General features: G+C 40.4%; 1 protein-coding gene across 2 annotated transcripts in view; it reads left to right on the top strand.

The window, feature by feature from the left end:
- LOC132177254 (mediator of RNA polymerase II transcription subunit) overlaps window positions 1–27,421 on the top strand; it is an 82,032-nt gene extending 54,611 nt beyond the window's left edge. For both annotated transcript variants that reach the window (XM_059589503.2, XM_059589502.2), the window contains exons 16-21: window positions 5,918–6,066; window positions 17,529–17,769; window positions 17,855–18,629; window positions 20,958–21,139; window positions 26,693–26,796; window positions 26,912–27,421. In XM_059589503.2, coding sequence (XP_059445486.2) covers window positions 5,918–6,066; window positions 17,529–17,769; window positions 17,855–18,629; window positions 20,958–21,139; window positions 26,693–26,796; window positions 26,912–27,113 — 1,653 coding nt within the window. In that variant the 3' untranslated portion in view covers window positions 27,114–27,421. The remainder of the gene's footprint in view (window positions 1–5,917; window positions 6,067–17,528; window positions 17,770–17,854; window positions 18,630–20,957; window positions 21,140–26,692; window positions 26,797–26,911) is intronic.

Raw genomic sequence — 27,421 nt, 5'->3', positions numbered from 1 at the left:
TACCCTCCCAGACTCCACATAACCTCCGACAACAGACCCTGAGATGACCGGAGACACCCAACTGCCAGGCTGCTTACCCAGAATCCCCATGGCAGATAATCTCGGCCCACTCGTTGGAGGGCACTAATCCGCGATACCGACTACTGGAGTAGGAGAAACTTCAGAAACAAGAGGGCCAACCTGCGACTTTACCGAAGAATCCGAGACAAAATCACAAACACCCATTGTCAGATTTACCTGGACAGTGAAACCCCTTGTCGAAACCTCTCCTGGACCACCAACCCTCAGCGGAAACTTCCTCGTCGGCCCCTTTCCAGACAAAACTATCTTCGTCGGCGTCTCTGCCATAGCCGCAACATCGCCCGACGGTGGAAGGACTGCGAGATCATCCCTGGCGCAAGGTAGCAACCTAGTCACAGCGACGCCCACTTGAGCAATGGGACCGGGACCATCTGCCGGAAGGTCCAACGCACCGACCGGCCCTGCACACGACCCTTCCCCTTTCTCCAAAGGCCTTGCCCCAAACTCCTCGTCAGAATAATCTTGCACCTTGCTGCCAGGATCATTAACGAATCCAACATCCTGGGTGGGCCGTGCGTACTTCTTTCTGAAATAAGTCTTTATCGGTTGACTGGGCTTACCACAATCCCACTTGGGCCGCCCCACATAAGACTGCTTGGGCTGGCCCCCACCGACCTTCATTTTATCCCCTTTTGCCGCTCTACATTCGCAAGCCCCACCAATATAAGATCTAAAGCTCTGACACTCAGCAAATATAATAGCTTTATCCAACTTTTCCAATCCCACGTCGACTTCTCCTTTTAACTTGCGAAGCATCTCCCTCACATTAATGAGCTCCATTTTAACACGCAAGAAAGACTGCTCATCGTGGGAGCCATCCCCTAACCATCCCTTCACGTGATCAGCACCAAAATTCGACACTGACCACCTCGCCGGGGGAAACAGTCTACTCGCCTGAAGTTGGGAGCAGTTCGCCGGAACCCAGCCGACATCCCCCACAATCCCCCCTTCCTTGGGGTTGCTCGTTCCCACCACGACAGAATGATGGGTCATCTGAGAACCCTCCACACGGCCACTGCCTGTCCTCACCTGAACATCAGTCTTCTGCGCACCCACCGCTTGCAAGACTGAAGCTTGGGTTTGCTTGTCCTTCTCTGCAGAGGCCATTTTCAACCACCTTGGCACCCTGGCAATCGGCTCAGAATAAGAATTGAAGCATTCCTCTGCCGGTTACAACGACAACCCCAAAACCCCCGCGTAACTCCTCCTTCCCGCCCCCTCCTCCTCCTTATTTCCCTCCTTGGCCTTTCTGGTTTCACAAAGAGCAGACTTTGCCAGACGCACTTCCACGATAAAACGATCCCAACCTTGACCATGGCGACCTTCTGGGATAATAATCGATCCACATCTTTGCCTTCCATCAAATTCTTCTACCGTCAAAAAACGCCCATGTCTATTGGAGCATTTCTGCGCAATTATCCGTGGGTACCCTGCTCTAGATTGATCCTAGAAGACCTCAGAAGTTTCCACTGCCACCAGGTCCTCCACAATGCGCACCAGCCACACTATCTCATCCTTGTGCAAAAAAATGGATTTTTGCTTCCTATTACTTCTTTCAAAAAACCTCACCCCTGCTGCCCCTCCCTTAATCAGCAAATCAAAAACTTTGGATTCCACTGACCACCTTCTCGAACCCGCCATGACACTAACCAAACTGCTAAAAACTAAACACCAACCCAGTGCTCACGCGCCACCCACTCTCCTACTCTCAGGCGGAAGTGGATGAGAGAGAAGAGAGAAACAAACATTTGAAGTTAAAGGGGTACCCAATATATATATATATATATATATATATATATATATATATATATATATATATATTCTTTAAGCTATAAAATTTCTAAAAGTCAATTTTCTGCATTTGTCTTTCTCTTTTTATCTCACATCTAACCTAAATTTTAGCTTTTTCCCAAATTATTCTTTTCTAACTTACACGTACCCAATGAAGACATTTATCTCTCTCTTTCACTTTGCACCTGCTATCTTCCTTCTTTCTTTTCTCTTTTGATTTTCTTCTTATTCCTCATTTCTTATTGGCTATTGGCATTATTTGTCTTTCCTCTTAATTAAAATTTTCAACACCCAGTTGAGACAACACAATAGCCTTTTATATAACATGTGAAAATCCCTTCTTTGTTTACAATACAATCCTCTCCACAACACTATCCAACAGATTTTCCTTTCACATGAAAATCCAAGCCCAACATCTATACAATCAAACTCAAAATCTCTAAGAATCTCAAGGATGCTTTTCTTGGACTTTTCAATATTGCCACCAACAAGGATGTGTCTATTGCGGATAACAGGGAGTGTACTAATGGCTCGGTGCAGTGAAATGTTTCCTTTACTCGCAGGCTTCATGATTGGGAAGTGGGGGTCTTGGCCTCCTTTTACACTCTTGTATTTGCACTTGATGCGTGGGGTAGGGGAGGATAGGATGTGGTGGATCTCTTCACGAAAAGGAAAATTTGAGGTTAGATCTTTTTATAGGATCCTTGCTTCTAAAGATCCCTCCCCTTTCCCTTGGAAGAGTATATGGCGCACCAAGGTTCCTTCAAAAGTGGCTTTTTTTGCTTGGATGACCACGCTTGGGAAGACTCTAACCTTGGATAATGTTCGGAAGAGAGGTATTGTTGTGATAAACCGTTGTTGCATGTGTGAATCGGATGGGGAGTCAGTTGACCATCTCTTTCTTCATTGTGGGGTTGTGCGTATCTTGTGGAATGCCGTTTTCTCTCGGTTTGGTTTGTGTTGGGTGATGCCTGGTAGCGTTAGGGGGTTGTATGCTTCTTGGTGGGCGGGTGGCAAATCTAGTAGTGCTGTTGTGTGGAAGATAGTTCCTCTTTGCCTTATGTGGTGCGTCTAGATTGAGAGAAATGTTAGATGCTTCGAGGACTCATCTAGGAATATTGAGGACCTTCTACACTTTTTATTGTACACCCTTTTCACTTGAACTGCTGGTTGGCTAGCACCCTTAGTGATCAGCTTCTCTGACTTTCTTTTTATGTTATTTTCTTCTTTTTCTCCCTCTTAATCGCTCTCTTGTATACTCCCTGTGTACTAGGATTGCTCCCCTCTGCGCTTTGATTAATATATTTTTATTTATCAAAAAAAAAAAATCTCTAAGAAATTAAACACCCACAACTCCAAATTCTTAGCACCCAAGACCAACTCGGTCCATACCCATTCAGTGCCTTACTTTGCAAAACAAAGGAAAACCAAAATCTTCACAAGAAATTCCAAAAGAAGACAACCCAAAACATAAACAATTGAAAATCTCCACAATCCAACAAAATCCCAAAGAATTTTAAACACCCATTAACATGATGATCCAAAAGTGAGCTAAAAAAATTTCCAACCACAAAACCTTCTATATGCAAGAATCTAATAGAAGAAATAAAATTGGAAGGCTTTATGTGTATAACTTTTGTAAGGTCTTGGCACAAACTAAACCTTTTGTGCACTCCAATGAAAAGTTGACACTTCAGCCTAGAATAAGAAAAAAAAATGTTACTAAAACACCAGATCTGTCCCTTCTATCACTTATCTATGAAAAAAAAATAGGGGTGTAAATCCGGCTGGTTATGACTGGCCACCAACCGGTATCCGGCCCTATTGTTTTTTGCATTTATATATACCCGGTTATAACCGGTAACCGGGTGTGTACATATATATATAATGTAAAACGACGTCATTTACTTTAGGGGTTTTTTTTTTTTTTTTTTTTTTAACAACCACAACAATGCCTAGCTTATTGGGCCAAAAAATTTCTAATTATTTTTTTAAAAAAGGTCAAAAAGGGCTAAATTAAGCCCAAAAAGTAGGCCCAATACCCAAAATAGGCCCAAAATACCCAATTTTTTAAAGACACTGTTACCGGTCCGGATAACCGGCGGTTATTACATCACCGAGTAACTGGTAGCCGGTTGCTGGTTTCCGTTTTTAAAATTGACCAACTGGCTACCCCGGTTCCGGTTAGCGGTAGGCCCAATACCCAAAATAGGCCCAAAATACTAAATTTTTTAAAGACCCGGTTACCGGTCCAGATAACCGGCGGTTATTACATAACTGAGTAATTGGTAGCCGGTTACTGGTTTCCATTTTTAAAATTGACCAACCGGCTACCCCAGATCCAGTTTGCGGTTTTAGCCAATAGCCGCTAATCGGAACTAGATTTACACCCCTAAAAAAAAAACCTTCCCATTTACTCAATTTGGTGTTTTGGTAACATTTTTTTTTTTTTTTTGTTTCAAGTTGAGGTGTCAACCTCTAATTGGAGGGCTCAAAATACTTGGTTTGTGCCAAGACCGTATAGAGGTTTTCTCTCAGTCTTTATGCCTTCTAGTTCCAGTGCTAGAAGCTAGGAGAGGGGGGTAGTCAACCTAAGAAAGCCCGGAAATTAGGGTTCTCTCTCCTCTAACATATTAGTTATACTACTAGTAGAAAGGCACAATTACAAAAGTAGTCAAATTTTGGGAGGATTTATGGTGTGGCGAGATGTCCCTCAAGGATGCCTTTCTGGGCCTTTTTCATATTGCTAGCAACAAGGATGCTTCCATTGCGAATATCCGGGAGCGTGTAAATGGGATGGTTCACTGGAATGTTACTTTTACTCGTAGAATTCATGATTGGGAGGAGATGGTCTTAGCCTCTTTCTTCTCACTCTTGTATTTGTTATCGATTCGTGGGGAAGGGGAGGACCGGATGTGGTGGATCCCTTCAAGAAAAGGGAAGTTTGAGGTACGCTCTTTCTATAGGATGCTTGCCTTTAAAGAGTCTAACCACTTCCCGTAGAAAAGTATTTGGCACACCAAGGCTCCTTCGAGAGTGGCGTTTTTTGCGTGGTCGGGCGCCCTTGGAAAATCTCTCACGTTGGATAATGTTCGGAAGAGAGGTATTGTTGTGATTAATCGATGCTGTATGTGTGAATCGGATGGGGAGTCTGTAGATCATCTCTTTCTTCATTGTGGGGTTGCGCGCAAGTTGTGGGATGTTATCTTCTCTCGTTTCAACATGAGTTAAGCGTCAAAGAGATGTTTGCTAGTTGGTGGTCGGGCGGTAGAACCCGTAGTGTTGTGGTATGGAAGATGGCTCCCCTTTATCTTTTATGGTGCCTTTGGAAGGAAAGGAATGCGAGATGCTTCGAGGATTTGTCGAGGAACCTTGAGAACCTTGTTCATTTCTTTTTGTACACGCTTTTCACATGGACTGTAGGCTGGCTTGCTCCTTTAGTGATCAATTTTCCTGATTTTCTCTTTATGTTCTTTTCTTCCTTCTCCCCTACTTAGTCGCTCTCTTGTATACTCCCTGTGTACTTGGGTTGCGCCCCTTTGCGCTCTTTAATGCATTATTACTTATCAAAACAAAAGTATCCTCTAGCATAATAAATTCTATTACTAAAGCTAAAATACAGTACAACCCATGAATTTTTGTTTTGGTTGTGATGTGACATAAATGTGAAAGTAGTTTCTAGTGTTTTGAGTTTGTTAATGCTTTTGCTTATTTGTTAAAAAGCAAAAAGCTTCCTTAAAAAGTGTTACCAAACGAGCCCCATCTTGTTGTTTATCACTGTCTCATATGTGTATCTTACTGATTGATGCTCGGATGTATTGACTTGTGCTAACTTTTGGATTTTTGTTTTAGTGTTGTTGTGGAGGTAGGCTTGATTTGTATTATGTCTCGACTTCTCCTAGAAATGCTTTAACTTGAAGCAACTTTTCATTGATGATTGTATGAAAAGATTTTTATCCTTTGCAAACTAAAGCACATGTATTTTGCTGATATTAGTTGTGTTTGTATTGATTTATCTTCTTATTGTTTACAATTTGTGTTGCAGATTAATCTACTTGAGAGGCAAGAGCTTCCACAAAGAATGAAATTATATTGTATGAATCGTGGACCACCCGAGCATTGGCTTTTCTCTGGAATGTTCAAGAGAGTTGAGTTGCAGAAGGCTCTTGGAAATCATCTCTCATGGAAGGACAGGTGACATCTATTAATTTTAAGAGGCATAGTTGAAGTCTAAATAAGATGAGATCATGGCTATAAAATGTAATTATAAATTTGGTAATTAAATTAAGGGAAAACTTCAATTACCACCCCTGATGTTTCATCATTTCTGTAATCATATTCTTAAACTTTAAAAAAAGTCAATTTATGGTTACCATCTTTCAAAAGTTTTCAATGTCAATCTTCCTATCAAAATTCAGCGTTAAATCAAAGGGTTGATGAGTGAAATTCCCAAAATATCCTTAAGATGTCTATAAAATTACAAAAATACATTGAACTTGGACGGGAGTATTTTGGGGATTTCACTTCCTCCATTAGGATTTAACATTGAATTTGGACGGAATGGTTGATATTGCAAACTTCCGAAAGATGGTAACTTTAAATTGACACTTTTTTAAGTTTAAAGATATGATTGCGAAAATGATAAATGATTAGGGGTGGTAAGTGAAGTATTCCCTTAAATTAAAACTTTTTGTAAATGAACTAATTTGGCCCAAATTGATAGTGTTGTTTGACAACTGCAGCACTCTTGTTTCAATAGTCAATTGCTTCAGATATTATTAAGGGTTTGTTTTTTGAGAAAGAGTGGTTGGGAAATAGCTTTAGACAGTGTCAATTCCATGATTTTTTTTCCTGTGATTTCATAGATGTTATGAATATTGTAATTGTTTAGGAGTTGCTTTAGTACACCCCTTTGTATTTGATAGTTAGTGACCAAATGCTCATGATGATTTAATCTTAAAAGGAATGGACATTTAGTAGGGGTTTACTATTATTTAAAAGAGGGTTTGAACTGTAACAGTATAGGATTTTATGTAATGCTGCAGTGTTTCTATATATAGTTAACATTGAGTTACATATAATGTCTAACTTAAACTCTACACTAACAATACAAGTTAAACACCATGGATAAACACTAGTCTTTTATTGACACTTTTTTTTTTTTGATAAGTAATATGTATATTATCAAATACGTAGAGGGGTGCAACCCATGTATACAAGAAGTATATAGGGAAACCCTTACTGATTAGAAAAAAGATTTATAAAGCTCTAAGAAATCAGAAAAGTGGATTCATGCTAGTTCGGCCAAGTCCTGCTCCAAGAGAACAAAGTATGTGACGCCAACTTCTTCAACTCAATCATGCCGCTCTCATTATCCTCAAAGCTGCATGCATTCTATTCTCTTCATAAACACCACATCATACATAATGGGACGAGCCTCCATATACGCAAAGCATGCCTATTACCCAATTGATCCCTCCAACTTTCCAAGATATCACTCACCTTTCGCGGCATAACCCAACTCACTCCAAAGAGTTGAAAGAATACATTCCATACCTCAATTGCAACCTCACAATGTAGGAGTAGATGGTCAATGGACTCTTCACAGTGTTTACACATATAACACCACTCCATTACCATAACATTCATTTTCCGTAAATTGTCCAAAGTGAGGATTTTTCCTACCACCTCCATCCACACAAAGAAAATCACTCTCGAGGGAGCCTTCACCTTCCAAATACTCTTCCATGGAGCAAACACCTGTGTCGGTGTAGAGAGAGACTAATAATAGGATTTCACTTCAAAGGTATTTCTTTTAGACGGAATCCAACAAATTTTATCCTCACCTCCACATCTGATTTTTTGGGAGTACAACAATGCAAAGAAGTGTGTTACCTCCCCCAATTCCCAATCATGCACGAGCCTAAAAAGTTGGACATTCCAATGAAGAATATCATTTGGTCTCTGCATATACTCCTTCACCCATGCATCCTTATTACATGCAATATTGAACAAAGCTGGATCCATTAGTTTTAGAGGGCGTTCCCCACACCACACATCATGCCAAAAAGGTACTTTTGTACCGTCTCCAATATTATACCGTACATGTTACACAAAGCCTTCCCACCCCCTTCGAATACATTTCCACACTCCCACTCCATACGTTCCCCCTACCTCCTTGGAGCACCAATCACCCGTATGACTCATATTTAATTTGCACTAATTTCCTTCATAATGCCTCCCGTTCTGTCGCATACCTCCACAGCCATTCACCCATCAAAGCTTGATTAAATTTAATCAAGTTTCGCACCCCTAACCCCCCAAGCTTCATTGGTGTATACACCTGTGACCAGTTCACCAAATGATATTTAAATTCATCCCTAATTCCACCCCACAAGAAGTCTTTCTGTTGTTTTTCGAGACGATTTGCCACTCCCACTGGAATAGGGAATAGAGATAGAAAGTATGTTGGTAAGTTTAAGAGGGTGCTTTTGATCAATGTTAACCTACCTCCTTTGATAAGTACATCCTCTTCCAACCCGCCAACTTATTCTCTATTTTTGCAATTATGGAAGACCAAATATGGGATGCCTTATAATGTGCGCCCAATGGCAGCCCCAAGTATGTAATTGGCAACGAGGCCACCCCGCACCCAAGTATTCTAGCCAGCCCTTCCACATCATCTATCTCTCTCACTGGAATAATATCAGATTTAGACAAGTTGATCTTCAATCCCGAGACTGCTTCAAAACAGAGCAGCAAACATCTCAGATTTCGGACTTGTTCTACATTAGGTTCACAAAATATTATTGTGTCATCTGCAAACAGCAAGTGAGAGACCGGCATTTCCTCTTGATCTCGCAAGCCCACCGAAAATCCAGACATGAGCCCTTTTTCCACCGACGTGGTCATCATTCTATTAAATGCCTCCATCACCACTACAAATAAGAATGGAGATAGAGGATCCCCTTGTCTCACTCCTCAAGAGCTACTAAAAAACCCCCAGGCGAGCCATTTTTTTTTTATAAGTAATAAGGAGTTTTATTGAAGAAGGAAAAAGAAGAAAAAACTGTACAAGAAGAAACCCCAAAGCTCACCCACAAAAGGAACCCCACAAACCCACCCAAGAACCCTAAAAAACACCCAAAAAACCCACTTAGATCACTACATCACATTGGCCTTGCCCCTCCTTGTCTGGGATGGCCTGCGAGCAATGCCGTAATTAATAGAGCATTCTAAATTTAACAGCTCTCTCTTGCCCTTAGACCTAGGCTGCTCAACCAATTTTCCACCTAGAAATTTCTCTATCTGCTCAAAGTGAAACGCCAAAATAAATTCCTCCTCCTCAGCGGACAGCACCCCATCACGTGCTCCTTTATTCACCCGAAGAAAAATCTCCCCTGTTGGACCAGATTTCGGCTGTGAAGTGTGCTGGGGGTTTGCCGGGGTCTCTTCTTCCTCCAGTCACATATGGGTCGCATGTGAAGCCGCTAGATGGAGGCCTGTTGGGGGCCACAGGTTTGGATTCGGTGGTGGTTGCGATGGATTCTGTCTCGCTGGTGGTGGAGCAGGATCCTGGAATGGCTGTTCGTCATTCTTTCCCAGTGAAGGGCTTGATCTGGTGGGATTTTTTTGGGACGAAAACTGCTCCTTCACCGGCCTCGTCTTCTGCTTTGGGCTATTGTATGGGTAAGGTACAGGTGATGGCTCAGTCTAAGGAGTTTGTTGTGGTCTCCGGCTGCACCTCCGAGGTGCCCGAAGAAGCGAGCTCCATCGTGGAGGCCTGCCGAAAAACCTTTCTTTATCCAAGAGTGTTCTGATGCAGTGCACACGCAGCACACCAAAGCCTTTTGTCCTAATCGGTGGAGGAGAGAGTGAAAACCTTCGCGTCACCGGAGAGAGCAGCGAGATCCTTCGCCGGTGTGAGAGAGACAGGAGCGAGAGAGGGAGAGGGTATCATTAAGATAGAATTAAGTATTTGTCGTCCCTTGATATAGGCATTTTGGGAATATGAGATTAGTTCCCCAACATTGTTTTCAGGCGATTAGCTAGAGCCTGCGAAATAATTTTGTACACCCCACCTACTAAGCTTTTTTTTTGATAGGTAAATATGTATATATCAAAAACCCAACAGGGCGCAACACAATTACACAGGGAGTATAAAAGAGTGCGGCTAAACACCCAATAAAAACCCTAAGCTCCCAAGGAGCACCCCCAAGGAACCCAAAAAGAACCACCCAAGAACCCCCGAAATCAAAACACCCTACACAAGAAACACCCTACACAAAGGCTAACCCTACACATGATCACCCCACATCCCTAACCCTACTCGAGCCACCCCACCTACTAAGCTAATAGGGCGAAAATCCTTAATCTCCAATGCCCTTGCTTTCTTTGGTATAAGTGACATAAACGTAGCATTCAAACTCTTCTCAAACTTGCCATAGGTATGAAACTCCTTAAAAATTGCCAGGATACCATCCTTTAACACCGCCCAACACTTTTGGAAGAACCCCATAGAAAAACCATCAAGTCTTGGTGCCTTGTCGCCTTTTAGATTTCTCACCTCTTCCCATACTTCACCTTCCTCAAACTCTCTTTCCATCCATTGTTTCTCCTCTTCATCAATAGAATTGAAGGACTGCTCATTCATCTTTGGTCGCCATTGATACTCTTCACCATATTGTGAAGAAATTCCTCGTCCACTAAAGATCTCGTTTCTATGACCTGATCCAGCTCACCAATACCCCCCCTCCAACTCCTTCTTCCACTTTCTAACATCCCCAAAGACCTCCTCATTCTATTTTTTCAAATATGCTTTTAAAGCCTTCAATTTTCGAGCCAATACATGGCTCGGATTGCCCTCATACATATAGGAACCCCACCTCATCTTGACCTGCTCCTCAAAACCCTCTGCATGCAACTACATATTTTTCAAACCTAAAAGGCTTTCTACCTCTTCTCACCACTCCACAATCCAGCATCAAAGGAAAGTGATTAGATAATTCTCGAGGCATCCTTCTCTGTGAGACATTAGGAAACAGCTCCTCCCAATCTGAAGAAAGCAAGAATCTATCAATTCTTGACCAAGTCCGACGATTGGACCATGTGAAACTCCCTCCTACCATCGTAATGTCCATGAGACCCTGCTCAAAAACAAAATCAGAAAAATCTACCATTGCTTGAGAATGTCTGGTTTCGCCCATTCTTTCACTTGGATGCCGTACAACATTAACGTCCACCACCACCCCCCCCCAAAAAAAAACACCATGGCATCTCCCATATGGAGATCAAACCAGCCAACTCAGCCCACAAGTCTCTACGTTCCACATCATCATTAGGTTCATACACGCCCACAAATGCCCACTCTACATTCGCTATAACATTTTTGAAACTACAAGCTCCCACATAGCTCCCCACACACTCCTCTATCTTCTCCACCACTCGCCTATCCCACATTGACAACATACCTCTTGACGCCCCTTTTGACCCCAAATACAACAAATTAGCATGCCTACACCCCCACACACTACCAACCACTTCCCTACTAATCACCTCCATTTTTGTCTCTTGCAAACATACACTATCAGCTTTCCACTCCCTTAATCGCCTCCTAATTTGCATTCTTTTTTCGACCTCATTCATCCCTCGCACATTCCAGGTGATTATTTTTGGGTTCACAAAAAACCTTACCATCCCTCCTTTTTCCTGACATCCGAGATGACTGATCTCCTTTCACATCATAATTGATTGAACACTCCAATCACTTTAACTTGCGACTTCCTCTAATGCCAGACTTTTCACTCACATCAATCACCGCCTCCGCCCTTCTCCCATCTCTTTTAGCTTCAATATCAGAGAAGAGAGCCGTCATTTCTTCTTCATGACCATCACAGGATAGTCCCAAAGCATAGCAAAGGTCTCTCACTCTCTCAAACACCCACTCTGTAGGCATTGGTGAATTCTTTTCCTGTTCCCCCACTGTTGCCAGAGGTTCAATTTCCCACATCGCAGGTTCTTCCCTTTCAACTCCAGTAAATACAACCACTGCCTTGTCCTTCTCACCCTCACCCAGATTTTCTTCCCCCCAGTGACGTTTTCACCTTCACCCTCAACCAGATTTTCTTCCTCCCCAGTGACCTTTTCGCCCTTACCCTCACCCAGATTTTCTTCCCCCCAATGACCTTTTCACCTTCACCCTCAACCAGATTTTCTTCCTCCCAGTGACTACTAATTCCCATCCTCCATCCACACTTCCTATATTCATCATTCGACCCTCCCTATATAGCCCATGATCCAGCCCTCTTCCTTCTACTACCGCCGGTGATCGCTGCCCTTACCAGTCCATTGCGAGTCTCCAGCCGTCAGCTGAGCGTCGCTGACAATGTCTGTGTGTAGTAGTTTCTGCGTTTCCTGACCTAGAGGCTGTCCCATACCTCCTACGTTGGCGCCAATGGGTTCTGCTCTGATTCCGGCCTGCCCAGATGCATTCGCAATCTCCCCTCCTCCTGTTGCCGCCTCTACTGCCTTAGAGTTCCATCATTGGGTTGGTCAATGCCCTTATCGGCATGTTCTGTGGCATTTTTGCTTATTATCATCTCTGGCACTTAATGTTTATCTTCCTTATCTTCATCCTCTACGTTATCTCTAGTAGGTAGATTTTGATTTGGTCTAATATACCCTTGCAATCTTGACGGTGGAGATCTAACGTTTAGATTGGACTTGAGTTGTGTGACTAGAGGCTTTGTGAGAATATCACCCCCCCGGAGATGAACCAAACATCAAGACTTTTGGATGCTGCTGTTCACATAAGAAGTGATAGTCAATAGTGATGTGCTTTGTTCGAGCATGAAACATAGGGTTGGAAGTAAGATACGTTGCTCCAATATTATCACAATCTAGAATTGGAACATTAGGTAAAGAGATTCCAAGTTCACCCAAGAGAGATTTAATTCAAGTTAATTCAGTAGAGGAATTGGCTAAAGCCTTATATTCTGATTCAGTGTTGGACCTAGAAACTGTAGGTTGCTTTTTGGAGCTCCGTGATGGTAGGTTACTGCCAAGGAAGGTGCTGGAGCTAGATGTTGAGTGGCGATCATCAGGGCTTCCAACCCAATATGAATCCGAGAATGCTACTAGTTGACGTGAAGATGACCTGGATATGAAGAAAGTGTCATCACTTGTGGCTTTGAGATAACGTAGTATGCATTTGACAGCAACCCAGTGCGGTTCCTGGGGGTCTTGCATGAACTGTGACACCTTGTTAACGGCGAAGGAGAGGTTCGGTCTTGTGGTTGAGAGGTATTGTAGAGAGCCCACTCTGCTACGGTATAGTGTTGGATCCGTAATTGTAGAACCTTCAAACTTACTTAATGTAGATGATGCTGACATTGGAGAAGAGATAGGTTTTGCTAGCAACATATTGGTCTTTGACAGTGGATCATGAATGTAACGTTGCTGTGAGAGATGAAGACCATTGGCAGTCCATGTTGCTTCAACACCTAGGAAAAAGTGTAGTTGGCCGAGATCCTTGATTGTAAAGGAGTGTTGGAGGTCGGTGATGAGCTTGGATATGGCATCCTCATGAGAACTAGTTATGATGATGTCATCAACATAGATTAGTACATAGATTTTTGCTCCATTTTTCTTGTAAAGAAACAAAGATGAGTCAGATTTTGAAGAGGTAAAGTTGAGTTCCACTAGCTGGTTGCTGAGACGAGAGAACTAGGCCTTTGGGGCTTGTTTGAGTCCGTATAGGGCCTTATGTAGCTTGCAAACTGCATGGGGTGAGGTTGGATGAATGTAACCCAGGGGTTGTGCCATGTACACATCTTCATTAATAAATCTATGTAGAAACGCATTGCTGACATCAATTTGATGAACTTTCCAGTTCTCCACGAGGGCAATGGTGAGGATAGTTCGTATAGTGATAGGTTTCACAACAGGGCTATAAGTTTAAGCATAATCAATACCTCACTGTTGATGAAAGCCTTTAGCAACAAATCTAGCTTTGTATCTTTCTATACTGGCATCAGTTCTACGCTTGATTCTGAATACCCACTTGGAACCAACAATATTCATAGAGGGAGAGGAGTTGACGATATACCAAGTATCGTTTTTTAGGAGAGCGTCAAACTCCTCATTCATGGCTTGCCGCCACTTAAGATCTTTGAATGCAATAGTATAGCAAGTAGGTTCACTTTCCTCATATTGTAAGCTTGTAGTGAGAGCTCGTGGTGGATATTTAATTCTCCCATCAATGAGTTGCCATGGCTGGAAGATACCATGCTGAGAACAAGTTGCCATCCCGTGTGTATGTGGGGGAGGTCCTTGTTCAGCAGAATCAATGGAGGAATTAGATGAGGCTTGCGTGGAGATTGCACTAGGACTGCTGCTTGAGGAAGGGGTAATGGAGACAGCGGTGGGGGATGAGTTGGTGGAAGTAATGGAGGACAATGGGGAGGTTTGAATTGGCTGAGATGGTAGGTTGAATGTGGCTGGAATGGATGGAGGGACATTGGGAGGAATAGAGGACATCTTTTTGCTATTGGAGAATAGGAAGGATGACTCGTTGAACACAACATGACGAGTAATATACAGCTTCCCAGTGGGAAGATGTAGGCATTTGTAGCCTTGGTGCTCTTTACTGTAGCCAGTGAAAACACATGACTTGGAACAGAAATCTAACTTATGTTGGTTATAAGGTCTAAGGAAGGGCCAGCATTCACAACCAAATGTTTTGAGGAATTTGTAGTCGGGGGTGAGATTGAAGAGAAGTTGAAAGGGAGACTTATGTTGGGTGACCTTTGAAGGGAGACGGTTGATAAGGTATGTTGCTCTTTCGGAAGCAAAGTCCAATGTTAGAGGTGCTCTAACCATGGCAAGGAGAGTGAGTCTTGTCGCTACAATGTGTCTATGGTGGCGCTCAACATAACCCATTTGATGATGAGTGTGAGGACAACTCGATCTATTAGTGATGCCCATTGATGGTAGGGTAGATTGGAGAGGAAAAAACTCCCCTTCATTGTCGCTTTGAACGGCTTGGATGTTTATGCCAAAATAGTTTTCAACTATTCTTTTAAACGAAGAAAAATAGCAGAAACTTCGGATTTGTGTGTGATGGGGAATAACCAGAGATATATTTGGTGAAGTCACCAACAATGCAAAAATAAAACTTATTATTGATTGAGAATAACGGAGCAAGGCCCCATACATCAAGATAGAGTTGTTGTAAAGGGTTGCTAGACACAAACATAGACACTGGAAAATGTAGACGGTGGCTTTTGCCTTGTTGACACAATGAACAAATTGAACTAGTGCGAGATGAGGAAGATACTGGAAGTCTATTTGAGCGAAGAACACAACGAACAATGGGAGGGAGCAGGGTGGCCTAACCAACGGTGCCAATCATCCATGGGAACTTTCTGTCCAATATGGGCAGCAAAGCCATTGTCACGAGTAAATTGATTTACAGATATAAGATTTTTGTTTACCATATAGGATTTTATGTAATGCTGCCTACCTCAACCGGTATGGTAGTGTTTGTATATATAGTCAACATTGAGTTACATATAAACATCTAACTTAACTCTATACTAACAATACAAGTTAAATACTATAGAATATAGATAACACTAGAGTCCTATCACAAGTATTCTTCTATTGACACTTGATGTTTATCTTCCTTATCTTCATCCTCTACTTATCTCTAGTAGGTAGAGTTTGATTTGGTCTGATAAACAGTGGCTTATTTGACCCATTATAGGCATTTAATAATTTATAAATTGAGATGACTAAATTACCCTTGATTGAGTAAAACTTAAAAGGACTAACTTTTAACTTGAGCATCGTTGTTATTTGAGTAATGTGATTAGAACTATAAAAGTATGTTGATTTGGATTAGTGGAGATATTTAATATTTCATAATTAATAGGAAAATTACTTTTTATATTAAATAAGAATGAAATGTAGATCTAATTTGCTGATTATATATTATCTTTTGCTCCCAATTCTACACCAAGAGGGAGGGTCTCTCTACCTCTGGCTTACTAGATCTAATATGCCTTTGACTCAAATATTTCTAGTTTTTATGTTTTTCTTGAGCTTTTTTCTTCCTTTAGCTAGGTGTTTCTTTCATACACTTTATATCTATGTGGGTTGCGTCTTTTGCGTTTTTTAATAAATTGCTTTACTTACTAAAATAGTATTATATTTGCTAAAATATTATGTCAAAGAATTTGATCAAACAATGTTATTTATATGTAGGCTAAAACAAAGAATTGATTAATTAAATTTACTAATCTACTAGATAATTTATCACCTTAAAAGAACCATGTGCATCGCTGGTGCTCCAAACAAGTCTTACAAATTATTCATGAATGAAGTCACTTTCTTGTTGTTTTGGCTTTGGGTAGTTGCAGTTTGTTCCATATAAATGCTCGATACTTGTTTCCATGGCTACAAATCAAGGTCTATTTGCTCTGTTTTGTGATGAAGAAATATCATAACCAGGGAGAGGAATGTTGTAGTCTATGCATTTTTTTTTTTTTTTCCTTTCTGAACTGCATAAATGATCCAAAGTCCACACATAATGGCCCAAACTAAGATGTCCAGAAAATTATTAGTTTATATTATTTAGCCAATTACAGTAACGTTTATTTGTATGTGTTTGAGATGCCTTCACGGGATAAGTGCTTTAGGACATGTAAGTCAAAGGGAAGGATGTGAAGATTTTAAATAGTTTTTCTGTCTGCCTAGCACTACCCAGGACTTGTGCTCCAGGTCATGCACAAGTTCTGCAATATAGTTGGGTATACTCGCAATTATACACTTGCATAGTACTTTTCTTTTTGATGAATAAATAAACTTGCATATTTCTAAATCACACTGTTATGTTTTTTCTTGTTTTCTGCTGCGTTTGCCTGTGTAGTTCCTTCAACTTGTACTTATTCTGTCAAATTTGTTTTCTTTGTCAACCTTTGTGCAAGATCACTTCCAATCAGGCTAAGGGTTTTGAAGTTTTCTGATTACAGTACCGCGTCTTGTAGTATTAAAATAACAAGTCCTTCAACTCGTCCTCATTCCGTCAAATTTGTTTTCTTTGTCAATCTTTATGCAAGATCACAGGCAATCAGACTAAGCGTTTTGAAGTTTTCTAATTACAGTAACTCTTCTTGTAGTATTAAAACAAGTCTTTATTCCTTCAAAGATCGTGGTCATCATACAAAGGCCTCTGAGTAAAACAGATAACCACAATGGTTTCTTTTATTGCCCATCTTTCTGGCAGTCAAGTTAGTAACCTGAAATTGTATATGCTTTCTGAAATCTCTTTCTTTGGGTAAGAGATATACATCAGCATCGAAGACTTCTCTCCAAAGCATCATCATGATCTACTTCTCTTCAGAGAATCATCATGGTCCTTGATGCAACCTGTTTGTGTGACGTTGAGTACCTATTCATTTTCCTATGTTTTATGTAGAATAATTATGATACTCAAGCTATTGGTGTCATCTATTTTGTATTGTTTAATGTCTGATCATCTGTGGTAGTGTTATTTTAAGTGTATCTTACAGGGTTTTGTTATTGATATATTTGCTAGAGTCTTATATGTCTTGAGGGTTGCATAGTGATTGAGATTCCTTGAATATGCTTCACAGGTATCCCACGTTCTTTGATGATGTTGCAGCACGATTGCTTCCAGTGATCCCCTTAATTGTTTATAGACTTATTGAGAATGATGCCATAGATCCAGCTGACAGAATTCTTGCCATGTATTCTCCACTTCTTGCTTACCACCCTCTAAGATTTACATTTGTTCGTGATATACTTGCGTATTTCTATGGTCATCTTCCTGGAAAGCTCATAGTCGATGTATTGAATATACTAGATCTCAGCAAGGTAATGATAGTTCTTTGTTACTTTTGTGGTCCTTTGGAATGTAAGTTCTCCTCCAACATCTTATTGGCCTCCAAATTTGTTTCAGATACCTTTTTCAGAGTCATTTCCACAGCACATTAGTTCATCAAATCCTGTCATGTGCCCACCTATGGACTATTTCGCCACTCTCTTATTGGGACTTGTGAATAATGTTATACCTCCATTACATAACAACTCAAAATTGGGATCATTGGGAGATCCTTCATGTAATACAGTGCGTGCTCCTCATAATAAGACTGCAATAACATCTCAATCTGGGCTGGCGAATGCTTCTGAGGGCCAAAAAGCATTTTACCAAATTCAGGATCCTGGCACCTACACTCAACTGGTACTTGAAACTGCTGTCATAGAATTACTCTCTCTCCCTGTGTCCGCATCCAAGATTGTTTCTTCACTGGTCCAGATAGTTGTCAATATACAACCAACACTAATTCAATCCAGCAATGGTCTGAATGGGGCTCCAAATGGTGTTGGGCAAACTTCTGTTTTGCCAACATCACCTTCAGGGGGAAGCACAGATTCCTTGGGTGCAGGCAGATCAACTTCTTCAGTTTCAGGAATAAATACCTCTAACATTGTTTCTCGAAGTGGTTATACATGCCAACAACTGTCGTGCTTATTGATCCAAGCTTGTGGTCTCCTACTGGCTCAGCTCCCTCCTGATTTTCATGCACAACTTTATGTGGAGGCATCCCGTATAATAAAAGAGAGTTGGTGGCTCACTGATGGGAAAAGGTCACCGGGTGAACTAGATTCTGCTGTTGGCTATGCTTTGTTGGATCCAACATGGGCTGCTCAAGACAATACCTCGACAGCCATCGGTATGCTAATATATGGTGGCTATTACTGCTAGACCACTCATTTTTTTGCATAAGATTCTAAGATTATTCCAATATGAATTTCATTTACACTTAATTGATCATTAGAGAATGCGGCTCAAGTGATTTCCATTCTGCAAAAGGTAAAAATATTAAAGCCTGGTATCCATTTTATGACAATTCTCAATAACTTACCCTCTATTATGATGCCTTTGGAGGGCGTAACATTTCCAGAAATTGAGATTCTTTTATTTATTCATGTTCAAGAAAACAATATTTTTTAGATATAGATGTGATGGGGCCAAATCTCATCTATTTGTTTTTTTTTTCTTAAAAGACTTGGACTTAGACAATTATACAGATATTTATTTATTTGGATATAAATATGTGATGTAGTTTCCAAAGTCTTGCTTTTCAAGAAAAGATTGTGCATTTGGCCAGCAAATTGTCTTGGTCAACCCCAGGTGCAAAAGCCCTGTGTGAAGCACTTGTTAGAATATAGGATAAGCTTCCATTTTAGGTTTGACATACTTTCCTTATTAAGTATCTACCATAGATGTCTGATTGTCATCAAATGCTAGAGATTTGATTACCTTTCTTGAATTCACTCTACATATCCCATTTCCCTAATAGGGTCATTTGTATTAGAAATATAATCAATTCAATATAAACAAGATGTAGCCATTTCTTGTCTCTCTCGTTTCCCTCGCTCTTGCCTCCATTCTCTTTTCATATATTTGATTTTATTATAAAATTCTACATGATATTATAGCATTCATTCTAATCATAAAAGGCGTCAACACGATCCGAAGGTCGTTGTTGAATGACAAAGGCATGTTGACATCAGCATCCGTACGCTGATGTCAGCACCCGAGCTCTGGCAATCACATGGTTTGAGTTGCGGAGCCTCTTGGTAATTATGGTGATTTTTCTGGAAATTTTTTAAGCCAGCTGATATAGGTTTTCTATTTTTCAATATTTTCTGGAATTTCAACCTTTTTTTGTTTTTTTGTTTTTTGTTTTTCATCTGTAATTCTGGAGCTGTCTGGGTGTTTTGGCTGCATGGGTCTCCTTCCACTGGGGCCAAATAGTGTAGGAAGGCTGGTTTTTGGTTGGTTTGTGGAATTTATTTTTGTGTTTCTAGCTGTTGGTTTTTGGTCGGATTGGCCTTGCACTGGGGGCTGTTTTGTTGAAGTTTTGGTCCAAGTTTGACTCTTTTGTTGGTTTGTGGAGTTATTTTTGTGGTTCTAGTTGAATCGGATCTGGTTGATTTGCTGTTGGTTGGTTGAATTTTGTTATTGTTGTAGTTTGGCTTATTTGTGTTTGGTATGCTGAAGAAAAATTTAGTGATAAGGCTAAGGATTGGATGAGTGAGGATTCTGTTGTTAAGGGACGGCTGTGGCATAGTATGAAACTCCAGTTTGCTACCACGGTTGAATTTGTGATTGTTCTAAAAAGATTTGGGAATCTATTGCAGAAGCTTTTTTTGATCAGAGTAATGTTTTCTCAGGTATATGAGATATATGAGAAGATTTTCACTATTGGGCTGTCTGGCAGACCATTATCAATGATTTTTCTTTCCAAATTCAAGTTTCCCCCTTGAGTTTGAGGGGGAGATATTAGAATATAGGATAATCTTCCATATGGGGTTTGATATATTTTCCTTATTATGTAATCGAAATCTAGAGATTTTATTACCTTTCTTGTATTCACTCCACCTACCCCATTTTTCCTATAAATAGGGTTATATGTATTGCATGTATAATCAATTCAATACACTAATAAAAAAATTTAATCTATTCAATACAAACAAGATGTAGCCCTTTCTTGTGCATCTCTCTTTCTCTCTCTCTCTTTCTTGCACTGTCCTTTCACATTTTTTATTTTATTATAAAATTCTACAGCACTGATGGTAGGAAAGAACAAGCTTATTCAAAAGGAATTTTAGGATTCTTAAACACGTATATACAGTATCCAACTAAATGACTTGGGGACAAGAAAATTGTCTGAGAAGATGCATGACATAAGTTAAACCCTGATGTGTGCAAATGATAAATCACTTTCTTTTCTGGTTTGGAAAATTATTGTTTAAGTGAAGAAAGTCCTACATGGGTTCCTTTATAGAAGCCGAAGCTTTTAACCTTTACGGAAGGGAATGCTTACTTGAATGTAAGCTAATTAATCAGTTTGTGGCAATCTAGATAATTCATGTGCATGTTGATTTTGTATTCAAGGTAATTTTTGCTCTCAAGCCTTTTCTATTGTTGTTAATTTTGTGCATCTACTTATATGGTCCTGACTCGAAGTCTGATCCTGCTATTCCTTTTCCAGGTAATATAGTTGCCCTTCTTCATTCTTTTTTCAGTAACCTCCCACAGGAATGGCTAGAAGGGACCCATGCAATTATTAAACATCTCAGGCCGGTGACATCAGTTGCAATGTTGAGAATAGCATTTCGTATAATGGGTCCATTGCTTCCAAGACTTGCCAATGCTCACACTCTCTTCAATAAGGTACAGAGATGCTAAATTCGTTCCTGCTGTTTGTTTGAAAGCCTTCTTGGTAAACAGACTGTAATGAACTTAATATCTGAATGCTGCATTGGATAATCCCTTTTAACTTTTTGTTCTGTTTATTTCTTTTTCTTAACCAAAGATAATGAACCCATCTCAAATTCTTCCACCAGTCTTCTTTAGTTGTTAAAACAATGATATCAGAGATACTAGGACAGGCCTGAATTTCCAGGGATTTGGTATCCTGGCACCTGCATCCACTTGACCAAAGTTTCTGGGTGTATCACTATTTGTAAGTAACATGTAGTGGAATCTAGGTGGCACCCAAGTGTAATTCCTAGTTACCTATATCACTATTTGTTAACATATTAACATGGGGGTGTTTTTAGACATCTATGCCCGTGGCAAGTTTGAAAAAAGCCTTAATGCCACGTTTATTGCTCTAACTCCGAAGGCGTCTGGGGCTTCTAACCTCAAGAACTTCCGTCCTATTAGTCTTGTGAGCGGGGTTTAGAAGATCATTGCCAAAGTTCTTGCCAATAGGATGAAAAGGATCATGGACAAGATTATCTCTAAGCCCCATAATGCTTTTGTCAAAGGTAGGCAAATTCTGGATTCAGTTCTTATTGCTAACCAATGCTTGGACAGCCACATCAAATACGGCGAACCTGGGTTGCTTTGTAAGCTTGATATGGAAGGCCGTTGACCATATCAATTGGAAGTTCTTATTGTATCTTCTAAGGAGATGCGGCTTTGAGGAGAAATGGTGCTCATGGATGGAGCACTGCATTTCGTCAGTGCGTTTCTCAGTTTTTATTAACGGCACTCCTTCCGGTTTCTTCAACAATTCTCTTGAGAGTGAGGCAGGGTGATCCTATATCCCCTTTTCTATTTGTTATTGTCATGGAGGCCTTAAGCAGAATGATCTCTGCTTCTATTGACAATGGTTTCCTCTCGGGTTTCTTTGTGAGATTGCCCGAGCTGGTTAACATCTCTTATCTATTGTTTGCAGATGATACTTTGGTTTTTTGTGGGGCTAATTCTGATCATGTTCGTTCCCTACGTGCGTTATTCTTTTGCTACGAAGTTGTTTCAGGTTTGAAAATGAATATGGCCAAGTCAATTTTGGTTCCAGTGGGCACCATGATTAATGTGGGTGATCTAGCTGGCATCCTGGGTTTGGGACATCCTCTTTACCCTTGAAGTATCTCGGCCTCCCTTTGGGGGCTTACTTCAAGGCTAAGTCCATTTGAGATGGTATTGTGGAAAAGATCGAACGTAGGTTGGCTAGCTGGAAAATGATGTATCTATCCAAGGGTGGTAGGGTCACTCTTATTAAGTGCACTCTCTCCAACCTACTTACATATTTTCTGTCTCTTTTTCCCATTCCTGCTACTATGGCAAAGCGCACAAAGAAGCTCCAACAAGATTTCTTCGCCGAGGCCACCCCAACAAGATTTCTATGGATTCGGAATTTGAGTGTGTTTAACCAAACTCTGTTAGGGAAGTGGATGTAGTGTTATGCGCATGAGAGAGAGGTCTGGTGGAGAATTGTAATGGACGCTAAATTCGGTTCTATGTGGGGCGGATGGCGCTCGAATGACCCTTTAGGCCCGCATGGGGTGGGGCTCTAGAAGTACATTAGTAGGGGGTGGAGGCTGTTTTCTAGCCATACCATATTCGATCCAGGAGATGTGTCCAAGATTAGATTTTGGGATGATTTGTGGTGTGGAGACTCGAGTCTCAATGAAGCTTTTCCAGGTTTATACAATATGGTCAGTTCGAAGTATGCATCTATTGCGGCTAACATGGATTATTTGAGTGATTCCCTTCAGTGGAATGTTAGCTTTATTCGTTTGGCTCATGATTGGGAAGTGGGTGTTTTGTCTTCCTTCTATACCTTGTATTTCCGCAGAATGAGAAGGGAAGGAGAGGACAAGCTTTGGTGGGTTCCGTCTCGCCTAAGGAAGTTTGATGTTAGATCTTTCTATAAGATCCTTGCTTGTAAAGAGGCTATCTCTTTCCCTTGGAAGAGTATTTGGCGGACTAAGGTTCCCCTGAGAATGGCCGCCTTTGCATGGTCGGCGATTCTAGGAAAAATTCTCACTATGGACAATCTTAGAAAGAGGCATCTCACTGTGGGCAATAGATGCTGCTTATGCAAATTGGATGGGGAGACTGTCGATCATCTTCTTCTCCACTACAAGGTTGCAAGTGCTTTATGGCCGTTTTGGGCATTCTTGGGTTATGCCTAATATAGCGTGGCGGATTTGTTTGCTTGTTGGCGGACGGGTGGTGATTCTCGAAGCGCTATCGTGTGGAAGATGGTTCCCCTTTGCATTATTTGGTGATTGTGGAGGGAAATAGATGAGAGAAATTTCGAAGATCAAGAACGGACTTTGGAGGAGCTCAAGTCCTTTGTCTAGCTCCTTTAGTGATTAGTTATTCTGACTTTCTTATTCTATTTTTCTCTCCTCCTTGGGCGTTCTCTTGTATACTTCCCGTGTACTAGGGTTGCGCCCTTCTGCGCTTTTTGATATATTCAACTTTATTTATAAAAAAATATATATATATTAACATATTAATTTACAATTAATATAGTTAATATATACTAACATGTACATTAACAAATTGACATTTAGTATGCTAACTAGTTATGTACATATGTTATAATTAGTTGATGTAATTACATATATTAGTAATACACTACTATATTAATATGTTAACTAGGGGTTTTGGGTTTAGGGATGGTGCTGGGCGTTTGTGGTTTTAGTTCTGGCTGTGGTTCCTTGTAGGGTCTTTTGGGTTTGGGTCTTCTTGGGTTGTTTTGTTGGGCTTTGTGGTGGGTTACCTATGTATATTTTCTTATGTACTTAGAGGCGCTTTGCGCTTTATTTGATATATACAATCTTTACTTATCAAAAGAATTACTATGTTAACCATACAATACCCTGAAGAACGAGGCAAAGACATCCACCTCCCAATTATGAGCCGCTTTAGTAAAGCTCACGTTCCACTTAATGGGAACCACCAGAAAGGTCCAAGTGAGCTGCTACAAAAGCAACTTTGCACAAACCATACCATATAAATTTTGAAAGGCTGCTTTAAGGGTCATATCTCCACACTACAGATCATGCCAGAATCCAACATTAGAGTCATCTCCCAGCTTAAATTTGGTATGACTTGAAAACTTCCCCCAACCCCTCCTAATATCCTTCCATTACCCCACCCCATGAATTGCCAAATTTTATAGTTCATCACAACTCTCCACCAAGCCTCTCTCTCAAGCCTATAGTGCTAAAGCCATTTTTCTAATAGAGTACGATTGAACATCGACAAGTTCCCGACCCCTAACCCTACCTTAGAGATCATCAAACAAACTTTGGACTAGCTTACCAGGTGATATTTGAACTATTCACCAAGCCCCCACCCCATAAGAAATCACATTGAAGCTTTTTAATATGGTTTGCAACAGTCGTAAGGAGAAGAAAGAGGGACATGAAGTACGTAGGTGAATTGGAAAAGTATGCTCTTGATAAGGGTAAACCTACCACCCTTAAACAAATACATCATTTTCCAACTAGCCAATCGATGCTCTATATTCTCAATAACATTGTCCTAATATAGGAGGCCCCAACAGTAGACCAAGATACTTCAAACGAAGGGAAGAAACCTCACAACCTAGAATACCAATCAACTCATCCACATTATCAATATTTCCGATAGGAACGAATTCCGACATAGTCAAGTTTATCTTCAAACCCAAAACAACTTCAAAACATAACAATACGCACCGCATATAAGGTAGATGATTTGGGCCAGCCCCATAGAAAATTAAAGTTTTATCAGCAAATAGAAGGTGAGAGATATCAATCCACCAACATTCCTTGTCCCCACAGAGAAGCCAGACAACAAGCCCCTAGTCACTGCAACAGAAATCATCTTACCCAACACCTCCATCACAAGGACAAACAACAAAAGAGATAGAGGGTCTCATTGTCTCAAGTAACGGGAGCTACCAAAAAAACTTGTGGAAGTGCCGTTCACCAAAACAAGAAACACGCCGAGTAAATACAATGAGCTATCTAAGAGCACTAACAGCTGTTTCCCTTTGATTTTTCCTAAGTTTAGGGTACAAAACTACTTTTTGCTTTCCTATGAAAATATATTTTACAATAGCTTCCCTTATATTTCTCTATACCATTAAAATATTATTTTTTTACAAAATACAAGTTCTCTACCTACCTTCTCCTTTTTCACAAAATTCCAACACAATTCCCAATTAAAGACAAAAAGATGAAAGAGGAGAGAGAAAAGTGAAATATTTATATTAAATTAATGTAAAGGGAACCACTTTTGGTTCCCTACACATTGGAAAACACTGTAGCAACCCTTGAGGTTATTTTGGTTCCCTACACATTAGAGAACACTATAGCAACCCTTCAGGGTTATTTTGGTTCCCTACACATTAGAGAACACTATAGCAACCCTTCAGGATTAGTTAAATGTAGGGAATCTGATGTGAGTAGGTTTTTGTGATTTTTTTGAAATTTTCCCTAAATGTGGGTTTTAAGCTCACAGCACGCACAACTTACTGATTAAAAAAAAAAAAAAGGAGTTGAATATTCCCTCGACCATACAACTTAAGTGCTAAGACAATATCTGCTTCGACCTAAGACAATCTCAACTTGAGGTGCAGTTTTTGGGGGAAATGATGCTCTTAGAGCACTAGCAGCAGATGCCTATGGACTTCTCTTGTTACAATGAATCAACCTTTGGTATTACCCGTACAACATAATTAAGCCAACAGATCAATAGATTGTTACCTAAATAAGAACAAAATCAAGACAGCAAAAGAGGTGGTCTTAGTTTATATTGACTTCCATACACAAGTGCTGAAGTGAACTGTTTCTTATATTTCTTTTCATGAAGTATTCTGTCAGTTGGGCATGCCTGTCAATGTGATTGTTATTTGTTTGTAACATGAAAAACAACGTAGAGTTGTAGAGAATCTGCCACTCAAAGAGGCTGACTCCTCCTAATGCATCATCAGTTTAAAAGTACAAGATTGCCCTTCATCATGCCATGTTGGATAACCAATTATCCAATAGGCGTAACTGATAGGAACAAGCCTCCAGTGTACAAGTCAACACGCCCAGTAACACTTCCCCATGTTAAGACGTGGACCCTGAAACAGAGAACTGAAAGAACCAAAATACTGAACAAAAACTGTCACAGCAGGGGTTGCAAGGATTCAAATGAAGATTTCAGGACATCTAGTTTCCATATTTATTTAGCCTAGTAGTTATTGTCCTCCACTGATTACAGCCCATAAAAGTCATATGAATCCGGTTTTTTTTATTTCTTACGAGGATGTCCAAGCAGTAGATCCACCTTTCTTCCACTAAATATTTTCTATCATTCCTGGAGTTACTGTGTTGTTTTTCTTTGGATGGGCGTGTTAGAAGATCTTATTGCAATCAATGGATGTGTATTTGAGTTTGAGGAGTGTTTTGATTTGCAATATTTAATCTTATGACACATCTTTTTCAGACCCTCTCACTACTCTTAAGTATAATAGTCGATGTCTTCGGAAGGAATTCACAGCCATCAAATCCTGTTGACGCATCGGAAATAGCAGATCTCATTGACTTCCTGTAAGTATTGGGGGGTTTTTATGCATCAAACGTTACCTGCAGAACAATGTTGATATTACATTGCTTCTATTGCCTCAAGAATACTTACATGTTGCATAACCAATGTATTTCGCAGTCATCATGTTATCCATTATGAAGGGCAGGGAGGGCCTGTGCAGGCTAATAGCAAGCCTCGTCCTGAGGTATTGGCCCTCTGTGGTAGAGCATCAGAAAGTTTACGTCCAGATGTACAGCATCTTCTGTCCCACCTAAAACCTGACGTAAATTCTTCAATTTATGCTGCTTCTCATCCAAAGGTGGTCCAGAATCCATCTTAACGGTTGGGTTTAATTGGTATTTCTTGTATGCTGATAAAATGATAATTTGAAGGCAGAGCTTCACTCATGTACAGAAAGGGCAGGAATGTGGAATGATGTTCTAATACACTTTTGAAACCATAAAAAATGTCATCTATTTGCATATCTAGACAAAGTGGCTGCATGGGGGATAGATTTGTATTTTTCCCTTGTCATAAGAATATTTCACAAAATAGGTGCTTAACTTTTATAGATGTAAGAGTTAACTTATTATTTAAAAAAATTAAAAGAAAAATATTAGGGGGGCGTGTGGACACCCTAACTATGGA

Source organism: Corylus avellana, chromosome 4 (assembly GCF_965113065.1).
Source record: "Corylus avellana chromosome 4, dhCorAvel1.hap1.2, whole genome shotgun sequence".
Classification (NCBI taxonomy): Eukaryota; Viridiplantae; Streptophyta; class Magnoliopsida; order Fagales; family Betulaceae; genus Corylus; species Corylus avellana.
The sequence above is the reverse complement of the archived record's forward strand: the minus strand, read 5'-3'. Positions and strand labels throughout refer to the sequence as shown.